Below are 20048 nucleotides of genomic sequence, written 5' to 3'. Positions count from 1 at the left end.
AATTCACATCCCCTCCTCCTCCTCCTCCTCCTCCTCCTCCTGCTACTCTGTGCTGCCAAATCACTGGGACTGCCGGGCAGATAAACAATCTCTCTCCGTGTTTCTTGTTTTTATCCTTTTCTGCACCACTTCTTAGTTTTTTTTGTTTTTTTGTTTATAGGTCAAGTAAGTCTTTGCATGCATGGTATTTGACTCTATTAGATAGTAAAAGTGGAACATACAAGTAATATCAATAGTACAATAAAATAGTCATTTTTAATGTATTACTTCCAAGTAAAAACACATTTTCGTGATTTAACATCAGTCCAAGAAGCCTATTTTTTGGATGTTACATGCGCCCTGACCATCAGGCTACACGCTTTCTAAAAGGAGGTGTGTAGCATTTTGCCAAGAAACTTTTTAAGATCCAAAAAAAGCTTGGAGAGGAACTGAAATGACCTGAAAGAACGCAAGGAAGGCCCTTATGCTTTGCAAAAATGACTTCCACTTGTTTTGAGTGTTGCAGACTTGGAAAAGAAACAAACTAGCAGCAGTAAAGGATAAAACACTGTTTTCTCATTAACACAAATGAAAATATCCCTTTTTTTGCTTTATAACTGCATGTCCCAACAGATATTTTGTTCAACAACACATCCAACTGATTGCCCTCCCCACCCCCCAACAAGACAACCATCTCCCTATGGGAATACCAAGTAGGAGCAGGTAGCTGAGAGGAGCGTTGGGGAGCCAAAATGACCCCCCGACTATTGAAAACAGGATGAATGCATGCCGGGCTGAATACGGGGGTAAACTGTTAGGTCTTTGTCATTCAAAATGATGCTTTTAACCCTTTGCGGTCCCTCTTCCTAACAACCCACCCCCTCCTCCTCCACAGCCACCCCTTCCCTCTTCATTCACAGCTGAGACAATGGAGCGAGAGAGGAGGCCTGCGACTGGAAAGATGAAGACTAAACACGAGATCAACTCTCCCTTTTCTGTCTCTAATGGGATTCTGCCCTGTTAGGTTTCCATCTCCCTCACCGACGCCGTAAAATAGGTGAAAGTTGATAATTATAGAAAGCAAACCCCCGTCAGTCAAAGGCTGGGGATGAATAACAAACAAGTGAGCGCAGGTTGGGCCTCGGCGCGTCAATCACGGCTCTGAATGCATACCGTGCCGCAAACACGTCCGTATGCTGTCAACAAGTGTCAGGGGCTTATGTTTCAGGCTTATGTTTCGCCTGCAGGGACATTCAAAACCAAGGAATTCCTGAACAAACCTTTGATAAAAAAACGGAGGAAAAAAAGGGCCTGGTATCTGCAGGATCCCGAGGAGCGCGTATGAAATGAACTTGAAGCCAGGCCAGAGTGTAATAGCAGGCTTACATGAATGCATATTTGCAAAAAAACACAGCTTGGGTGCTTGATTTAGAAGATAAAAATGCGGTGATAGGACCCAATTTTAAAAAGGTAAATCATTTCCTAAGAGGCATTTTGTGGCGTGCATGCAAACAGATGTGCACACGAGCACATTCCTACACACGTGGCTTTACCAGAGCCAGATGTTTTGCTTAAAGAGGGCCCGAGGTGAGCATTAATGCGTCCTTGTTTGATCTCTGTAAACATCGTGGAGTGATTGTGTTGCAGCGCGGGGCTTGATGATAGCTCTGCTTGGGATGTTCGTGCCGAGGTTCAATTAAGAATGTCGAAAACTGTGCTTAAGTCTGGCTTAAACCATCTGGAAAGGTCTCAAGACAAAGCTGGCACGTCTACAGGGCCGTAGCCATGGAGTCAATAGTGGGGGGGACCAAATCTGCCTAAAGGGGGGGCTTGGAATGAGAAAAAAAATATGAAAAACTTGAGTAATACAGGCAATTTCTTAAGTTTATATTAGCCTATATTTTTCATCAATACACTGGTGGAAGCGTTTAAATATAATTGAAATCATGGGGAGGGATGTGTCCCCCCCATGTATATGTTATGTCTACAGCCCTGCATTCCCACGTGTTCAAATGTCTGCCATAGCTCTCATGACTTCATGGACATGTTTTAAAGAATACACATGTGAAATAAAAACAGGAAAAATACTCTGTCAGACTTCAAGGTTGTTTAATTTCAAACGTTAATATATTTGTCTTCTAATTCATAGTGAACTATTCATCCAGCTTTGACACTCCTACGGGTCACCTCGAAAATCTGCAGCAACCACAGAGTAGCCCCATAACAGGTGACACATTAACAATGCTTTCTCAAAATAAATATTTTTCATTATAAAATAATAAACCTTCAAATAAATATATACTTTTAACTTTACACTAAGCAATGTCGGAATTAGAAAATAAATTTTTCATATAAGGTCACTGTACAATTTACAAGTAGAAGGGATAAGATTTTTCCTTTGTAAATTACATAAAATGATTGATATACATTCCAATGAATGTACAAAACACTGTATGAATGACGTTTACTGATTCATATAAATGTGGATTTATCAAGGTGCCTCTGGTGTGGCAGAAAACTTTTCACAGTTGAAGTATTATTATATGTACAAAAATAAAACATCTGTCAAACTCATTTTCTAATGTACATACCCTTTGCATTTACTACTTTACATACAGTTAGTAATAGGAGTCTGTTCTTAGCATATAAGTTGTATTAAATGTTAAAAAACAAAAAGGCTATCCATTTGGACTCTCATAGCAACAACACGACATCTGGGCACTTGAGGGAAAAATTTTCAGGACAAAACAGTAGTTGAATATGTCTTCATACCTTTTAACATGTGGAGCGCTTATTTTGGTTTACCTTTCAAGTGAAACTCCTGATGCTAGGGTGAGTGGACGCACCTCCAGTGCCTTTTGTAGTAACCTTTTTTGTCAACCAGCCTTAAAAGTTGAAAGCAAAATGTCTCTGCCCAGATCTGGTAGGCATGAAGATCAAGATGGAAAACACAAAAACTCATTAGCTCTCTAATCAAACCTTTCAACTACACAACTACAGGGCCGTCTATCAGTTCAGTCAACATGGAGTCTCTCCATCCTTCTGCGTTCGAACATACACCACCAGCTTGTCTACGTTGGCTTGCCAACATCCTCACAGTGGATTGGGTTTGTGTTCTTGCACCGACAGCCGGGTCGGTTGACTCGGTCATAGCAGCTCTGGCACACAGCGACACATCCTTTAGCCGGGAGGTAGCACAGGAGGCAGGGGAAGAGCAGGGAGAGGAGCGACACGGTGGTCCAGCGGACGCAGCAGTGCGACTGTGAGCACGAGAAGGGCTTGTCGGCGCACGTGTCCTCGTCGTCGCTGGAGCAGTGGTAGAAAAGCCCCTTGACGCAGCAGACGCAGGTGCCGTACTCCACCACGCTCTGCGCCGAGCACACGCAGCGACGCCCGCACATCCAACAGGAAGGAAGCACCCGTGGGCGACTGCACTCTGGGCAACTGCACCGACCACAGTCCTCACACTCGCGGGTGTGTATACCATTCTTTTTATAGGTTGCGCTGCCCGGCACAGCCAACACAGCCCTGGGCTCATTGTTCAGGGGTTTCAGCTCCTCTGAGTTTAGCTCTGCACGTTTGGGCTGGGTTCTGATTATCTGGTTGCTGCCTGCCGGGCCGCTGAGGAGTCTCTGGCCTGAGGAGGTGCTCCCCACGCTGGTCCTGATGCTACTCTGGGAGTCCTCCGCACTGGAGGACCGCAGCACGCCCTCCCTGGAGGTGATGGAAGTATTTGTGTTTCCATACTGAGTCAATGAATGCAGGTTACGGAGATTATTAGGCCCCTCTTCCCGAGTCTCCTGCTGCCCACTGGTCCTTAAACCTGGTGATGTAACCAAGTCACTCTTCTGCTGAGAGACTGGAGACCTTTGGGCGACTGTGGGCCCGTCTGTGTACTCATTACTACTCCCACTTATCTGGATCTGATCCAGAGATAGCACTGCCAGAGTGTGGGGCGGCTGCCCAATGGTCAACCCAGGATCTGGCGGACCGCCCTGGGTTTGCGGAGGCCTTGGTTGCGGTCTCCCTTCGTCATGCTGTGTGCCCGGCGAGCCGGTCGGTGACGGCGACCACCCGCGGCGTCCTCCTCCCCCATCGCTGTCGTTCTGACTTGTGGAATCCATCTCGGGACTGAAGGGCCGCTCTGGCTGGCATGGGACACATCTGAAGTCCTGGAACAGAAAGAGACCGTTTATACCTGGCTGTGACAAGCCATGCAAACTAAGCCATGCAAATCATAATGGACATCTGTACAAGCATGCTATGGAAATTAGGGCTAACAAACACATCACAGAGAGATGGACGGGTTTGATTACATGGGTGATGTAATGTTTAGAGCCAGTAGTGAGGGGTGGTTGGGCTTTTAGAATCAGATCTGCTTCACCCTGAGAGTGGGTCTATGGAACTACACCTATGTCTGTGGCTACTATACACAACATACATGATAACAAGCTGATTCAAGGCGTCAGTTAACAGACTGATAGCTTTATTGAATTTTAAAGCTTCCCTGTCAGAAGTTGGTGAGAACTTCCTGTTTCCCCACACCCCTGACACAACACTGACTAACCTGACCAAGAGAAACAAGTCAGCACATTTGCTCAGAAAAAGAGAGAAATGGTCGATGATGATCTTCTCGAGAAAATGATAAATCACTGAGTCAACTGACAGACAGTTTATCCATAGGTCACTATTGTAAGACATCAATCATGAACTGCGAAGTCTGCGATTCGGGTCTGACTGACTTTGATTCATCTCTCTCCCACTTCCTGTTGTCTCTCCACTGTCTGCAACAGAGGCTCAAAATGCCCCAAAATACTTTCGAAATCAGAAAATGAATCTTAAACTATTCTGATTATTAATTAACGACCCAAAATTCACTGGTTCAACTAAGTATTTTTCCGTCCTGATCCTTTCAGTCTTGTGATATAAAGCCTTATATCTTCAAGTTTTGGCTCTCGTTCAACTGAGTGTGTCAACTTAGTGTTTGGGACACTGTGAAAGACATTTTCTATGACTTCCAACCCAACAAAAAAATCCAATAAGAGCTACGAAAATTAGCCAATTCATAAATCAATGAAGGGAAAGTTAATCTGCAACTTTTCTGATAATCAAATAAGCACTTTAGTCATATTTAAAGCAACAGCGTCAAACTTTTGCTTGCCTCAGCTTCTCAAATGTGAGATTTTGTAGCTTTTATTTTGTCATACATGACACTAAATTGACAAACAGTATAATATTCAGACTCGAGCTGCAACAATTATTTGAGAAATTGATACGCAGACTGAAAGCAAACCAACTTCTGACCATTTTAATTGTCAGTCATTTCAGTCATTTGTCAAGCAAAAGTGTCGAACATTTGCTGCTTCTAGATTCTTAAATGCTTTTTGCAGAGTCTTTTGGAATATTGGTTGGATAAAAGAAGCAATCTCAAGAGGCCACTTCAGGCTCCGAGAGACTGTGATGAGCACTTTTCACAACTGTGACATTTAATAGAGTAAAAGATTAATCAATTTCTCATGAAAATAATTGGCAGATTAATCAATAATTCGTTAGCTGCAGCCATAATTTAGACAAAAATCCGACATCTGAATCATTCTTGGACACATGCATATACTTCTTATGTAATTACAATGTGTCAAACAGCACAATAAATATCCCAGTCTAATATATAATCTATGGGAATCAATATTTCCATTGTCAGAGGCTGCGTATGGTGATGATCAAAGTTCACTTTTTTTCTGTTGGGGCTGAGGAAAGTAGGGTACTTTACTTTAGTCTGATATGGGCCAAACAGATAACACAGACATGGCAAGTTAAAGCTACGTCTGAGAGTGCACGGGAACTAAATGGCATTTTGTTCAACTTTTTGTGGCCCTCTGTATGTTTTTAAGATTCGAACCTTGAACAGAAATTCTGACTACTTGTCTGTAGGCACTCACAGATCAGCTATAATCTCACTGATTCATCGTATGAGATAAATGCAGAGTGACAGGGCAATATGCTAACATATTCAAATGCACAGCCTTGTTTTCCCCAACGAATCGCACCAAAGTAAAGAAACTGACAGTAGTGGCCTTAATTCTCCTTCCTTGTGGTAATTAGCTTTCACATGCCATCTTTGGGGTTGTGAGGTTCCCCCCGTTTCAATGACAATACAGGAAGGGCTTTTGTTTGTTGCATGACAAATGGCCCGCAGCAACCTTCCCCATTCTAACGCATTTTACATTGTGACACTCTTGAAAAGAAGATGAGTGACAAGATAAAAAAAGTTTGGCGCATGAAAGAGTCCATGTAAAGTGTGAGTGATGTGTTCGAGGGGTGGTGTTGGTGGGGGTGGGAGTGAAGCACTGCTCTCTGTGAGCATGCATGAGGGTTCTTTAGGATTTATGAGCCCTTTTTTGCTCCAAATGAAGGGGGCTCGCAGGCACACTCAGATTTTAACCTGCGAGGTGGGGAGACGTGCGGCCCCTCGTCCACTTACGGGGGCCCTGTGTGCGAGCCATGTTGGCCACAGTGGGTGGGTGAAGTGTGGGGGCTGACGGAAGTGGAGCAAACTGATGGCATCGGCTCTTAAAAAAAGATGACAGGGTTGAGATTTGAAAAGGGTTTTCATGCACAAAAACTGACAAAGCTCAGTGGGAGTTAAATATAGAAATCCAGTGAGTCATAGTGTTTCTGATACACATCTGATAAAGCAGTGTTTTCCACTGTGTGTGGCACATTAAATAGTGCAAATACTGATGGATGCAGGAGATAGACAGTATCATGGAGGTGCAGGAGATGTGTTGTTTACATGGGAGGGAAGAAAGTGTATGAATACACACATGTGCCAACTTGGACATGACTAATTCCTAATAAAGCAGTGAGACTAGCAATTAATTTGACATTACTCAACTAATTTTAGATGCAAGACAGTAGAATTTTCATCAAAAATAGCCATAAATAATAAAGTTAAAGTCTGTTAAAGTGAGACAGCCCTTCTGTTACAACCATAACATGATAAGTAAAGCATATATAAGTGTAAGGAAGAGGAGGATAGCTGCAAAGACGTATGGAAAACAACTTTTCAGCATGTTTATGACTTCAGCCAAGAAATGTGTTTTACCAGGAGCCACACTTACCGTGCTTTCGACGCTTTAGCCCCCGTTTAGGTGAAATAAATCCAATGTGGCAGAGAGTTTATTCCAAATATCACCTCCTCAGTCTGGGAAGCCGTCGGTAAAATCCATTGAGAAAGTTTCCAGCCGGAGCGCATTTCGGTTAAAGGCAGCGCTAAGACGTAAATCCCATGTTTTGCACAAGAGCACGAGGCGAAAACTTCAATCAGTCCCCGCCGCCGTCAAACTCCGCTTCACTTTTCTTGCACGAGGACAAAAAGCAGGAGAAAGGAGCGACAAACTCCGGCTCACTAGTAGTTTTAATTCGTTGTGTTTTCTCAGCAAAGGCTCTGAGCGTTTGCAACTACTTTTCTCGTGTGTGTGTGTGTGTGGTTTTTTTTTTTTTTTTTTTTTTGCTCTTTCCGGAGAGGAGGTCGGGATTTGGGCTGTAAATGGCGTCAAGCTGAAGGGGGAACAGAGCGCTTGTTGTTGCAGCGGATATCTCGCATCCGGTGTTCAGCCATTGGCTGCTCGAGAGCAGCCATTCACACCCAGTCTTATCAATTATACTGCCGGGGCCAAACACTGCTGGTCAACTGCTGGGGAAGTATGAGGGCCGCCCTCCTGAGGGCCACGGGCTCTTATCGCCGGCGACCCATTTTGGAAGCAGCTCTTTACATAGACTTTACTGATATTCAGTTGGCACAGTAATTCATGTTTGTGGGGTAGTCCACATAGGCTGAAAAAATACCATTTATAAAATCTAAACATTTAATTTGACTTTTAAATTTTCACCAATATTCAGAGCCTATAATCAAAAAGCCCGCTCACCAAATATATTAGATATTGATAAAACTATAAAGAAAAAAAAAAAATCAATGCTATGGTCAGCAGATGTGACCATAATCATAAATAAACCTGCTACTGTTTCTACTGTTATGGTGTACTGCAATTCTGTGTGGTTTGTCCAAGTGGAGTTGCCGTACCCTAGCAGAAGCTGTTGCTTCACTGCTGTGGGTACAATCAATATTAAACACTGTACTGACTCTGTTTCATTACTTTCAAATAGGGCTGCAACGATTAGTTGACAACTATTAAAATAATCGAAGACTATTTTAGTCGTCGACTATTCAGTTTGAGTCATTTTTCATAGACAAGTACTATAAAAGAACCCCAAAATACTCTTATTGCAGCTTCTTACGTTTAAATATTGGCAGCTTTACACACTCTCCCATGACGGTGAACTAAAACCCTTTGGCATGAGTATGAAACAAGACATTAGATGATACAATTTTGGGGTTTGGGAGAGACAGACCGACATTTTTCAACATTTTAACACATTTTTGATAAAATAATTAGTCAGATTAGTCGACAATGAAAATAATCGTTAGTTTCAGCCCTACTTTCAAATGTTTAAAAGTGAAAACTAGAATGTTATATTTGTGTTATGTAGGCGGTATTGTTGTCAACCGTTTTGGAAGTGTTAGTATGTCGTAAAAAGGTCATGGTATGTTCACATTTCCTGCACGGCCCTCAATCATATGCTGGCCGTAAAACTTTGATCACCCCTGAACTAAATTATTGTTTCAAAATGTTTTAAAATGGTCACTTAAGCTATTGAGTTTCTAAAAATTTCTTGTGGGGAAATACCACCCAGAGGGACTGAAAACGGCCCCCCTTATGTTGCCTTGTATGGAGGATTAAGAGCTGCAAAATAGTAAAACTACTAATAAAATAATACTGTAAGTTTAATGAGAAAAAAAGATAATTTAAAGTACAATGTGGAGGTACTTGTACTTTATTTAAGTATTGCCATTTTATATCACTTTATAGTTGTACTCCACTACATTTCAGAGGACACATTGCACTCTTTACTACACTACATCTATCTGATAGGTATAGTATATATATCACAGATTTATTTCATATTCAGGATATCAAGAGCATAGGTTTCCTTTCAACATTTGGGAGACGCCTATAAAATGGGGGATCGGGAGGTTGGCCACCAGAATATTTTCATCATCAAACATTTAATTTCTTGCTTGCCGGGGAATTTTTAAACACCAAGTGCCTTTTCCGCATCAATTGATAGTGTAAATGTCTTTTAATTGGTCAAAATGAAAATCTTCCACTCCTCTCATTCAAAATATACTTGTAAAATGTTGCATTTTTATAGCTTGAAGTAACCAACAAAAATAGCGTAGTTAAAATTGGCTCCATCTTGATCAGTTGTAACTGACCAAGTAATTTAATACAATCCTGCATGGTGAGTACTTTAATTTTTGAGACTTTGACTATATTTTGATGGTGATACTTGTGTACCTTTAAGATGTAATGCATCATTACCCATAATTCACCACAGAAATGTAGTGGAGTGAAAGTATGCAGCAACATGAAATGGAAATCCCTTAGTACAATGCTGTGTTAGAGATAATGAACCTTGTTACTTTCATATGACGGTATTCTATACCAGTTTGACAGAGAGGCAACTGGGGTACTTTTCCATACGCATATTGACTTCCCTTTGACTCTCAGGGCAGGATGTTAATCACCCTGAGCATCCCTGGACACTTTGCCCACTCTGCACCACTTGAGGCTCTTTGCCAGGTTTCTATAGAGCTAAGGTTAAAAGCAATCTATAGCAGCTGATACAACTAATTAGCAGGCCAATATACTGTATTGTTTACTGTCAGCCCCTGGAAATTATAGTGGAGCAGCACCCCCATGTGGATTTTTTTTGGTATTGCAGACTACCATGAAGAGGCTCAATTTCACACTTCAAAATTGAGTCAAAACAAACCATCAGGTCGGTTTAAATGCCTGTGACAATCACCTGGAAGCTCTCCATATAATTCTTAATGAAAACTGATGGTCTGTCTTGATGCCATCGACTCCCACACACAATTTGTCCCGTTGACAAGCAGTGACGTATAGGTATGTGCATGAATGAGAATCGGCAAGTTTGATATCAGATTCAGGGCAGTAGAAGTCAGTGTGTACTCTGAAAATTCAAGTCACACACACTCGCAGACACACCTTACAAGTCAAGCTTCCAAACACAGTGTTAGCCAGCGATGAGGAAAAATAAAATAATAAAAAGACCAATTAGCCTGTGTTCAGTCAGTCTGGGACATGAACCAAAAGAGCAGCCCTTCAGTGAAAACAATGAGAGCTTAGACATCTCTCTCCTCCCCTTCTTTTGTTTTAGTAATAGAGTGTCTGATCAATTCCAGACAGAGTAATTATGAAGTTGTGAGCACCACACCACTGGGAAAGGTCGCTTTAATCAACTCAGAGTATGACTTGGCAAATTAACTTGGATCCAGGTCAGAAAGCTTTCAGGACTTCCCTCTTGCTTTAAACAATTTATCCTCCTTTGTTTTCCCTGTCTCACCGGCTGCTGCTCATTTACCTCCGAACCTTTTTCTTCATGGTGTTAGAAATTATAATGAAAATGTTGCATGGTTGCGAGGCGAGTTTGCTAACTGCTCGTTTGGAATACGTAGGAGTCATTATTCTAGCTGTGTGTTATCACCGTATTTCGTACAGTATCACAACAAATTGCGGCGTAATTTACAGTTTCTGATTGCGCTGATCAATATTTATTCATTACCCACGTCAGAACCACTTCACATCCGTTTTCCGGGCAGCGTGTGGGCAATTACATTGTTTCAGGGCAATTTCAGCAGGCTAATGAAAGCAGTGCTCTAATCAGACGTAATAACGGGAAACAGCAGTGTGGATTTGCAGGTTCTTTAAGTTGATTGTCAAGTACACCTGTACCACTTACTATCAACTGATTGCAGCTGTGGTGGGCGCTCAGATTCAGATTTTGGTGTGGGAAAGAAATGAGTAAGAAATTAGGGCTACAGGTAGGGTTAGGTTTAATTTTGTCCATATATACAGTGGAACATTTAGCAGCTTAAGAGCCAGATATTTCCCTCAGGAGTGGCTGGAGAGCAAATCAGAGCTAAAAAGAGAGTGAACGCTAGACTTTTCAGATTTTCCAGGTGGTCAGAAACATGACTCCAAGTGAATGCTAATGTCGCTCCACATCTGCTGGGTGTGTAAATAAGCAAGTGTTTGCTAACAAGTTTGCCATGTCAACTTAATAGTAATGGATGACATGTCAGTATTGTGTTTAGTATGCTTCTACTGCCCATGAGTGGATCAAAAAAACAACAACTTAAAACATTTAATGAAGCTTCAAATTTATGGAGCAATGAAGAAACTGACTGAAATAAATGCATATATTTATGCAGAGATTTTTCCAAGGTTGTTGACATTTAATTGACATTTTCAGCAAGTTACCGGCACATTTATCAGAGTTAATTTACCTCTATCTGCACAACCTTTAACCGTAGTGTTAGCCATGAGCAGATTGTGACAGGTCAGAGTTTGCAATGGTTTTTTGTTTGTTTTTTGGTCTTTTTGCATCTCTTTATGGTCATTTTTGTCTCTTTGTAGTTGTTTTGTGTCTATTTATAGTCATTTTGTGTCTTCTTGTGGTTGTTTTGTGTCTGTTTGATGTCAATTTGTATCTTTTTTGGTCATTTTGTATCTTTTATGGTCATTTTGTGTCTTTTTGAAGTCATTTTTTATCTGTTTCGGTGTTTTGTGTTTGGTTTGGTTTCGGTGTTTGATGGTTGATTTATGTTGCTTTGAGGTCATTTTCTGTCTCTCATAAATCATCTTTGGTAATTCCGTGTCTCATTGAAGTCATTTTGTATCATTTTTGGTGAATTTATATGGGTTTTTTTGGTCATTTTTTGTCTATCTCAAATAATTTTTGGTAATTTAGTGTCTCTTTGAAGTAATTTAGCATCATTTTTGGTCATTTGGTATCTTTATGGTCATTTTGTGTCTTTTTGAAGTAATTTTGTATCCTTTTCACCGCTTTGTGTCTTTTTGTAGTCATATTGTTTCTTCTTGGGTTTTTTTTTTTTAAGTATTCATTTGTCTTTTTGTGGTCATTGTGTGTCTGTCCAAAGTCTTTTTTTTTTATCTTTTTGGTAATTTTGTATCTTTTTTTGGTCATTTCTGAAGTCATTTTGTCTTTTGTTGGTCATTTTGTGTCTCTCCAAAGTCATTTTGTATGTTTTTGTTCATTTTGTGTCTTTTTAAAGTCAATTTGTATCTTTTTCCCTGTTTTGTGTCTTTTTGTAGGTGTATTGTTTCTTCTTGTGTTTTTCTTGTGGTAATGTTTTTGTCTCTCTAAAGTAATTATTTGTCTTTTGTTGGTCATTTTGTATCCATGACATTTTCAAAAATTTTCACACTTTTTGAATCGTATCTATATTGGTCATATTGTATCTCTTTTTTGTCTCTCTAAAGTACATTTTTGGCCCTGACCCTTTGGGCTGCTGGGCCCCCTGGCCTGTGCCCATACAGTAATCCATGATGTTAGCCGGTGGAAATGTATTCTGGATTTCTGCACAAGAGGAGCCATTTTTGGTATAAATGCATATTTCTTTGTGGTTTGATTTAAAAATTGTTGAGTTGTACAGGTACTGTCTTTGTTTTCTTTCTCTTTTTTATTTTCTTGCTTTTCCATTCGTCAAGCTTTTGCTTCTCTCTGGTTAAGGGCCAACACAGCCTACAGGGGCCACTAGTGCAGCTTGTAGAGTTTCCGTCTTCCTAATTTATGATATTTGTTGCACATTAATTCAACAGTAGAAGAAAACATGCAGTTTTAGTACGAAAAGTCCCTGAACAAAAGACAAGAATAAATACTATTATCCGCAAGAGCACATGATGTCCCCTTTTGTTTCGGCACCTTCTCGTCTCAGCAATTTATCTCCCAGGACTCTCGTGGAAATCTATGAAAACAACAAGTTTCATTCAGTGACTTTTCACATCGGTGGTGCTATGATGCAAAGGCAACACATTTGGAGAGAATCCTCAGCAGACACACTTTTGCTGATGAGCTAGGCAGCCATGCATAAGCATGAGTGAAGGGTGAAGATTTAGGCTGATGACTAATTTTCCTCTTATTTCACACTAACACCTTGCTGATTATGTGAAGTTGAGTATGTGTTTTTTCAAGAAAACTTACACTCAAGTGGACAGGCACTCATCACTTCTCTTCTCACTCAGGGCACACCACGTACTTTCAATCAAAACTGTGCTTCCTTAAGGGACGGGGAAATCAAGAGTAGATGTCTAACACTAAAAATCTTTATTGGCTATACACCAGCCATCACATTAAGACACCTTTAGCATCTGTATTCACTAGATAAATGCTGGAAAGTGTGTTTACCGTACTTCAGCACAAGAAAAGTGAAGATTAACGCATTTGTAGCACTCTCTAAATTAATAGCTTGGTGACAGGCAATAACGTTATTTCACCTATCTTGTCCCCAGAAGATCTGTTCATCCACCTTGACAATAAAAGGCAATTTAATTGGATTTAGTTTGCATTCATCCGTCATGTACACTCGCCCAGCCATCTCTCAGGCTGCTGAATCAACCATGATAAATGTCTATTTACAATAGAGCCAGCAAGGTCTGAAAATTGAGTATTTAATGATGGCTGAGTTACAGCAATTCCAAAAGTTTTTGTCCTACGCCACAAGCAATGCCCTTTCTTTTCTTCTCCCAGAATACCTGAACAGTGAATCGCACTCCCGCTGAGCCCAGCAGAATGCCCTGCACATAAAAAAAAAAAAAAAAAAAAAGAGAAAATTGAAATGAAACCTAAAACCCCTGCTGCTGTGGGAGATGAACTGTGTCTGGATTGTCAAGCAGACACTGCAAACTGTTTGAAATAGCTTTGTAAAAGGACAGAGTCTCAAAGTCCATCGGCTCGTCTCCCTCGCTGGCACACATGCTGAGACCAAGCTCAAGCTGCTGTATTGCTGTGATATGATCCTGTCACCTGATGAGTGGGTCATTACAGCACACAGGTGTAGCACTGTACGGCTACATCGATCCAGAGATGTACACAGTACAGGTGCATCAAAAGTTGTTCATTTGGGACCCATGGATCAATAAGTCAGGTTTCACATTTCTGACTTTGTAATGTTTAGAAGTGACTCATTTTAAAACAAGAATCTTGTTAAAAAAAAAGGGGGGTGGGGGTCTAAATATGCCCTGGCCACATAACGAAACGTTAGCTGAGGTCGGTGGAGTGTAAAGGAACACCCAAAATACCTGGACAGAGCTAACATTTGCTAAAATACTGAGCATCCAGGACCAGCTTCTGCACAGTGAGGAAAAACAACACCAGCGGTGTCCAAACTTTTATTTCAAATGGGTGCCAGATTAGATAATGTGAAAACACCAGGGGTCCAGCTGCTTCTGGCGTCTAAAAATCACAAACAAACAAGACAAACGCAACTGTTTCATCTTCCACTGAATATGTATTCAACTTTCCAGCGCTCCTGAAAGCGGTAGCTCTCACTGTCGACTTTGTACTTCTTTGCTGTGGCCATGTTTGCTATCTAGCTGTTAAGTAACGATCCTGTTTGCTTGTTTACTATCAATGAAAACACATTAGTTCCTACCTGATGCATGTCTGATAGTCCTGCCATTGGGCCAGGATTGGCTCCTGGGCCAGACTTTGGACATGCTCGTACTACACTGTGGATGCATCAATCATGAAAAAGGCTTATTTAAAAGTAACGTGAATCCCCCAGAAACTAATGTAGGTAGTTAATAATGTGCTCTTTGATTTTGGAAGTAATGCTCTGTATTGTAGTAAAATAGCTAGCCAGGGTTGCTTGTGGTTGCAGCTTTTGTTAAGGCAGATAAACAATCAATCCATTCCTTACACCTTTCCACCAAAATGAACACATATATGCCAGTTTTTAAATTGTGGAAAAACTAGTAGACAAGTTTGCCTTTCTAATCTTTTCTTCTTTAATGTTGCGGTGTTACTCCTTTTTTTGTATCCATTACTCATTCAGCCTCTCTTTCAAACTCAGTGCAGACTAATGTGGAGTGATGTTTGAGCACCTCTTGAACAAAGACGGATGCAATTTGTGGCTGAAATGACAAAAAGCTGCAGGAGCAATCAACCAGCGTGCCAGAGTATAGGCCAAAACTAGCGTGTCCACCCAGGTGTCATGTTTCCATCACTGCCAATCGGAGCCGGAGCCGATGAATACCCATGACTACTGAGTCATTTGTCCTGGGAGTGAATGTTGATTGCAACCTTTCCTACTAAAGACAAAAGTCAGATGTCCAGTGGAAAAGGGACACTGCTTGCTGCTTCAACATGTGCTGAAATTCACAGCTTGACACTACTTGACAGTAATCATTGCCAACAGTGGATGTGATTACGGCAGCAAAGTGAAATTCCATGTATTGTCTTAAGGGTCACCAAAATAATCTTAAGAGGTCTTGAGATGATTAACATAAAAGCACAAAATCCTCGATTTTGGCTTTTTTTCTCTTGCATGCTACTGAATGTGTTTATGTCTTCAGGTTATTAAAATAAAACAAGGATAAAAATCATGCTTTTTGTTGAACTCATGTGCCTCTGTGTAGAAATCCTACTTGCTGGACTGTGCTGATCAGATTTTGGAGCACGCCCAAATTTAACCAAAGCTGCTTTAACTGTAATTGCTTGTATATCACTTTTTAAAAAGTTTTATGGTTTGACTGGTGCCATACGATAATGTTTCTTCGGCTACTCAATGGCTGTTAGTGCTCAAGTTTGAAGTTAGAGCTGACTGGTTGATTTTAGAGAGACTGTTGCCCACAGACACAGAACAATATCTGACTGGCTCAGATCAAGAGGGTGTTATATTATAGCAGACTCTGGGGGAATGACCTAAATAAGAGGGATTGAATTTTTCACTGTTATTGCTTCACATGTCAGATGTAAAAAACAGCAGAAATGAGACTGTCACATCTGAGGACATGTGCTATTTAATTTAGCGAATAAATACCTCTTGTGACATTGAGCACATAATCAATGCACTGAAACAGTCGAGAACAACTTCCCACTTATGCACATAGACACATCATTCTTCATATCCTTTACTTTTTTATTCTGTATTCAACGCTGTGGGCTAATATGAATAGCATGACCCTATGGAGTTCACAGCTCTGAATACCAACTCTGTCCCAACTCTTGTTGACTTCTCTGCTGCCTCTCCTTTTCATTACAATACAGAGAATACATGCAGTACACAAAGGCTATGCTGAAGCATCTCAGCGGATGCTTGGTCGGGGCAGAATTGAAGAGGAGAAAAGGGAATCACAGAATAGTTGCTGTCGGTGCTACAAGTCGTGATATGGGTACTGAGTGAGGCTCGGCTAGCCACGCTTTTGTCTGGGTGGGTGAGAACCTGGCTATTGACTTGGCTGAACACAACACAGATGCCCATGTTAACAAGTAATTTAGTATGGTACATTTTATATTAACATTAAAATGTCTTCCAATGTGTGAAAATGATTTAATTTGGCCCCAGTACCTTTCAATATTGTCTTAATATTAACTTTTAACAAGCAAAACTCTCTCAATCTGCTGGAAAATTAAGTCAATATTAAATTACTTAAGAATAACATTTTAAATGTTTTGTTTTTGGAAAGAGGTATAGGACTGATGTATTTTCCCTCCCACAAACACCTAATAATACCCCTCAGCCCTGGTAAGGGACAGTATGGAAACTAGAATTATTGCCTTGTAGTTGTATGCCTCCGCGTACCAGAGAAGCTTAATACAATTATTGCAGTTTCAATATGGACACCCAAGGTTAGTGTCAACAATTAAGTATCTGACCAAATGCCCCTACTGTTCTTGAGTTATGGTGTTAAATGATGGCCAAAGTGGTTTTGCAGAACATTATGATGTCACAGTGAAGCTGACCTTTGACCTTTTGGATATAAAATGTCATCACTTCTTCATTATATCATATTAAACATCTGTGTAAAATTTTATCTGAATCAGTGCGTGAATTCTTGAGTTATGGCCAAAAACATGTTTTGTGAGGTCATAGTGACCTTTACCTTTGACCTTCGCCCATCAAATTCTAATCAGTCCATTGTGGAGTCCAAGTGGATGTTTGTGTCAACTTTGAAAAAAAAACATCCTTCAAGGTGTTCTTAAGATATGACGTTCTTGAGAATGAGGCCGATGCAAGATCACAGTGACCATGACCTTTGACCACCAAAATCTAATCAATTAGTCGTTGAGTTCAAGTGAACGTTTATGCCCAATTTGAAGAAATTCCCTCAAAGCATTCTTGAGATATCAGGTGCATGAGAATGGGACGGATGTACAGTCATGGCTGGAGAGACATTGGGGTGATTGATTGGGGTGGGGAGGGGGCTGAATCTTAACTTTTATTTTACAAAAAAGTAAGACCCCTCCAAACATTGTGTGTATTTCCTTTAGACCCTCCCCCTGACTTTGAAAAAAAATGCAACACCAATATAACAAACAGCGCAACACCATCCGCCCCAAAATATCGTCGCAACACTCCAGCCAGTGGTACTTCCTGGTTTTCGTTTGCATTCTCTCTTAAATGGACAATGGGGGTGTGGTTAATAGTCACATGTAATCTATCAATCTTACCATGGCAACCAGATTGCCATTCTATCGCTGGTGTCAAGATCAACATCATTAGCAAGGATAGTGATAGCATGGATATTAGCATGGGTAGCGATAGCACATGAGTTATGAGGAGGAGGGTTGTACACTTAAGACACAACCATGTACACTTGAGACAATGGCTTGCATTTTGGGATACACTCCCGTAGCCTCTGACTAAAACAGAGCCAGCACTTCGCCCCGACCACACTGCTAGCATAACTCTCATCAGCTAGGAGATCAGCAAGCAGTGAGTTCACTACATTCCACAAGCTCTTAGCTTTTTTAGTAATAGAAGAACAAATAAACAACTCTGTTACATGCCACAATCATATAAACACAAGCCAAATAGCCATCACATACATTTGCTATTTCAGTTTGTTTCACAGATCGTTCATTGGCTCAGTGGGTGTGTGCTCATGAACGAGTTAACTCATCGGAGTCATGGCTCAGTGTGGGTTTGTGCCCACAATGATGTCTTGGTTAGCTTAAGTTTGCGCAAGTTTGGAGGATGACGTTTGACCTGCAGCTTCTACTGCAATCATAAGCTATCCTTCCATTTCAGCGACAACGTTTTTTAATTTTGAGCACAAAATTAAAAGGGACACTCTGCTGATTTTCAACCGGCTCTGTATCATAATAATGTGAGCAGTACGTGTAAATGAACTATGATAAACTTTCTTCTATCTAACCAGTGCCTAGATCTTCCTGCTCCCCTCCCGGTGAAACTCCGCCAGATGACGCGGATGACATAAACAATGGGTCATCTGGAGTAGTTTCACTGGCTCTCCAGGGCTGTTGCTCAAACTATGGGCTATACTTCCAAGTTCTCGTACTGCCCATCACACCATGCCTCCACCGTGGGCAAAAACAGTAGAGATATAGTTTAAGAGACAGAACCGCCCCGCTCACTCTCTCATAAGAACGACATTATTCATCAGCGGTTATTTTGTCGCCTCTCCTTCTTTTTTAAAATAATAAAAAGAAATATGAATTGGATCAGATTGTATTAAACTGTATGATATGCAGGAGCTAAACCAGTTACATGATGCCTAATCTCATAACCAGACTTGTTTCTGACTCATAGACTGTTTCCGCCAACTTAAGGTGACGCATTTAACTTCATTACAGTTCTGCATTCTGTTATGACGCGGAATAAAGAACAAACAAAAAGCCACAATTTAATTTATTTCTCACGGAAAGAATTAATCAGAAAGTAAATGTGAGTTGAGGAAAAGTTCCTCATCTGCTCTCCCAAAAAAGTCCCCTCAAACTTTTCCTTCCTGCTTGAAAGAGTGATGTTTGAGTATTGTGAGGAGCACGCACTTATAGATTAGCAGACATGCCTCATTTCTCTCGCATCGATTGTCTGGTCAATCTGACCCCTGCCCTGCTCAGCACTCACTTCTTATACTCTTGACACTCATGTGGATTGAAGCTCATCTTGATCTCATTAGCTGTTGTGGACGGAAGGTTAGGTAAAGTACTCTGACTGCCATTTCTCAGACTTTTCTCAAATCTGGTTTCGAACAATATCATCCTTTGGGAAAAGCTTGAATAAATAAAGAATTGAAAAGAGGCTTCCACGCTCTACGAAATGTCACAGATTAGTATTAGCAGGGAGGGTGCGGAAACCTCAAGGGCGTTCAACTGAGGCATTCATTCTGTATATTGAAGCCTGTGTGTGCCACTATTGTGTCAGCCAGTATAAAGACCTTCATATATTGTGTGCATGAGGTTATCAGCTTTTCACAAATATGAAATATGTATGTATATTGATGCTTGGCAGGCAGGGATTTATGTTGGCAGGACTTTTGTGTTCAACAGCAGGAAAAGGGGAAGCTCTAATCTTTGTTAAAATTGTACAAAGGTATATTGCAACATGGGATATTATTCCTATTATATGTTTGGCTCAAGTGGGGACAAACAACAGAACCAGCTGTACTGCAGAACACAGCAACATAGCTGAATAAAAACCAGCCACAGACAGTCCAGATACTCTATCCAGTCCTTTATCCTGTGATTATGTGGTGGAGCTCTGGATGGGGTTTAACTTAAGCTTTCGTTTCTCTTTCTCTTGGTGAAGTGATGGAAAGCGTTACAGGTGTGACCACTATGGGAGGTGCAGAGAGGTCAAACTAACCCAGACATGGCATCAGATCTCAGGGTTTTCGCTGTCCAGCTGGGGTCACTGTTGTGATGTGTTTAATGGGTCTGTGTGTGTGTGTGCGAGTCATACAGCGTCTCATCATCTATCACAATAAGAGGCACTTGACTAGTGGGCTGTAGGCGAAGGAGGAGACTCCCTTTGAGAGGAAGCTGTTTGCAACCTTCACCAACACCTGTAGCGTGTGTGTGCTGATGTCTGAAGTGTGTGGGTTGCTGATGTGTGTGAGGATGTTAACAGCAGGCTAATGCTACGTTTCACTTAC

General features: G+C 41.0%; 1 protein-coding gene across 1 annotated transcript; it reads right to left on the bottom strand.

The window, feature by feature from the left end:
• Nucleotides 1–2071: 2071 nt before the first annotated feature.
• Nucleotides 2072–7632, bottom strand: spry2 (sprouty RTK signaling antagonist 2). Its single transcript, XM_033615497.2, has 2 exons — nucleotides 7101–7632; nucleotides 2072–4151 (listed from the first exon to the last, which is right to left on the bottom strand). Exon 2 carries the CDS (start codon nucleotides 4101–4103, stop codon nucleotides 3051–3053), a length of 1053 nt encoding a protein of 350 aa, XP_033471388.1. The 5' UTR covers nucleotides 4104–4151; nucleotides 7101–7632; the 3' UTR covers nucleotides 2072–3050.
• Between the last annotated feature and the right edge of the window lie 12416 nt (nucleotides 7633–20048).

This window comes from Epinephelus lanceolatus, chromosome 24 (assembly GCF_041903045.1).
Source record: "Epinephelus lanceolatus isolate andai-2023 chromosome 24, ASM4190304v1, whole genome shotgun sequence".
NCBI classification, from domain to species: Eukaryota; Metazoa; Chordata; class Actinopteri; order Perciformes; family Serranidae; genus Epinephelus; species Epinephelus lanceolatus.
This window is presented reverse-complemented; position numbering and strand designations above follow the sequence as displayed.

Excerpts from the sequence above, each read along its gene's own strand:
- spry2 (XM_033615497.2), bottom strand. The coding sequence starts at position 4,103 with ATGGATTCCACAAGTCAGAACGACAGCGATGGGGGAGGAGGACGCCGC.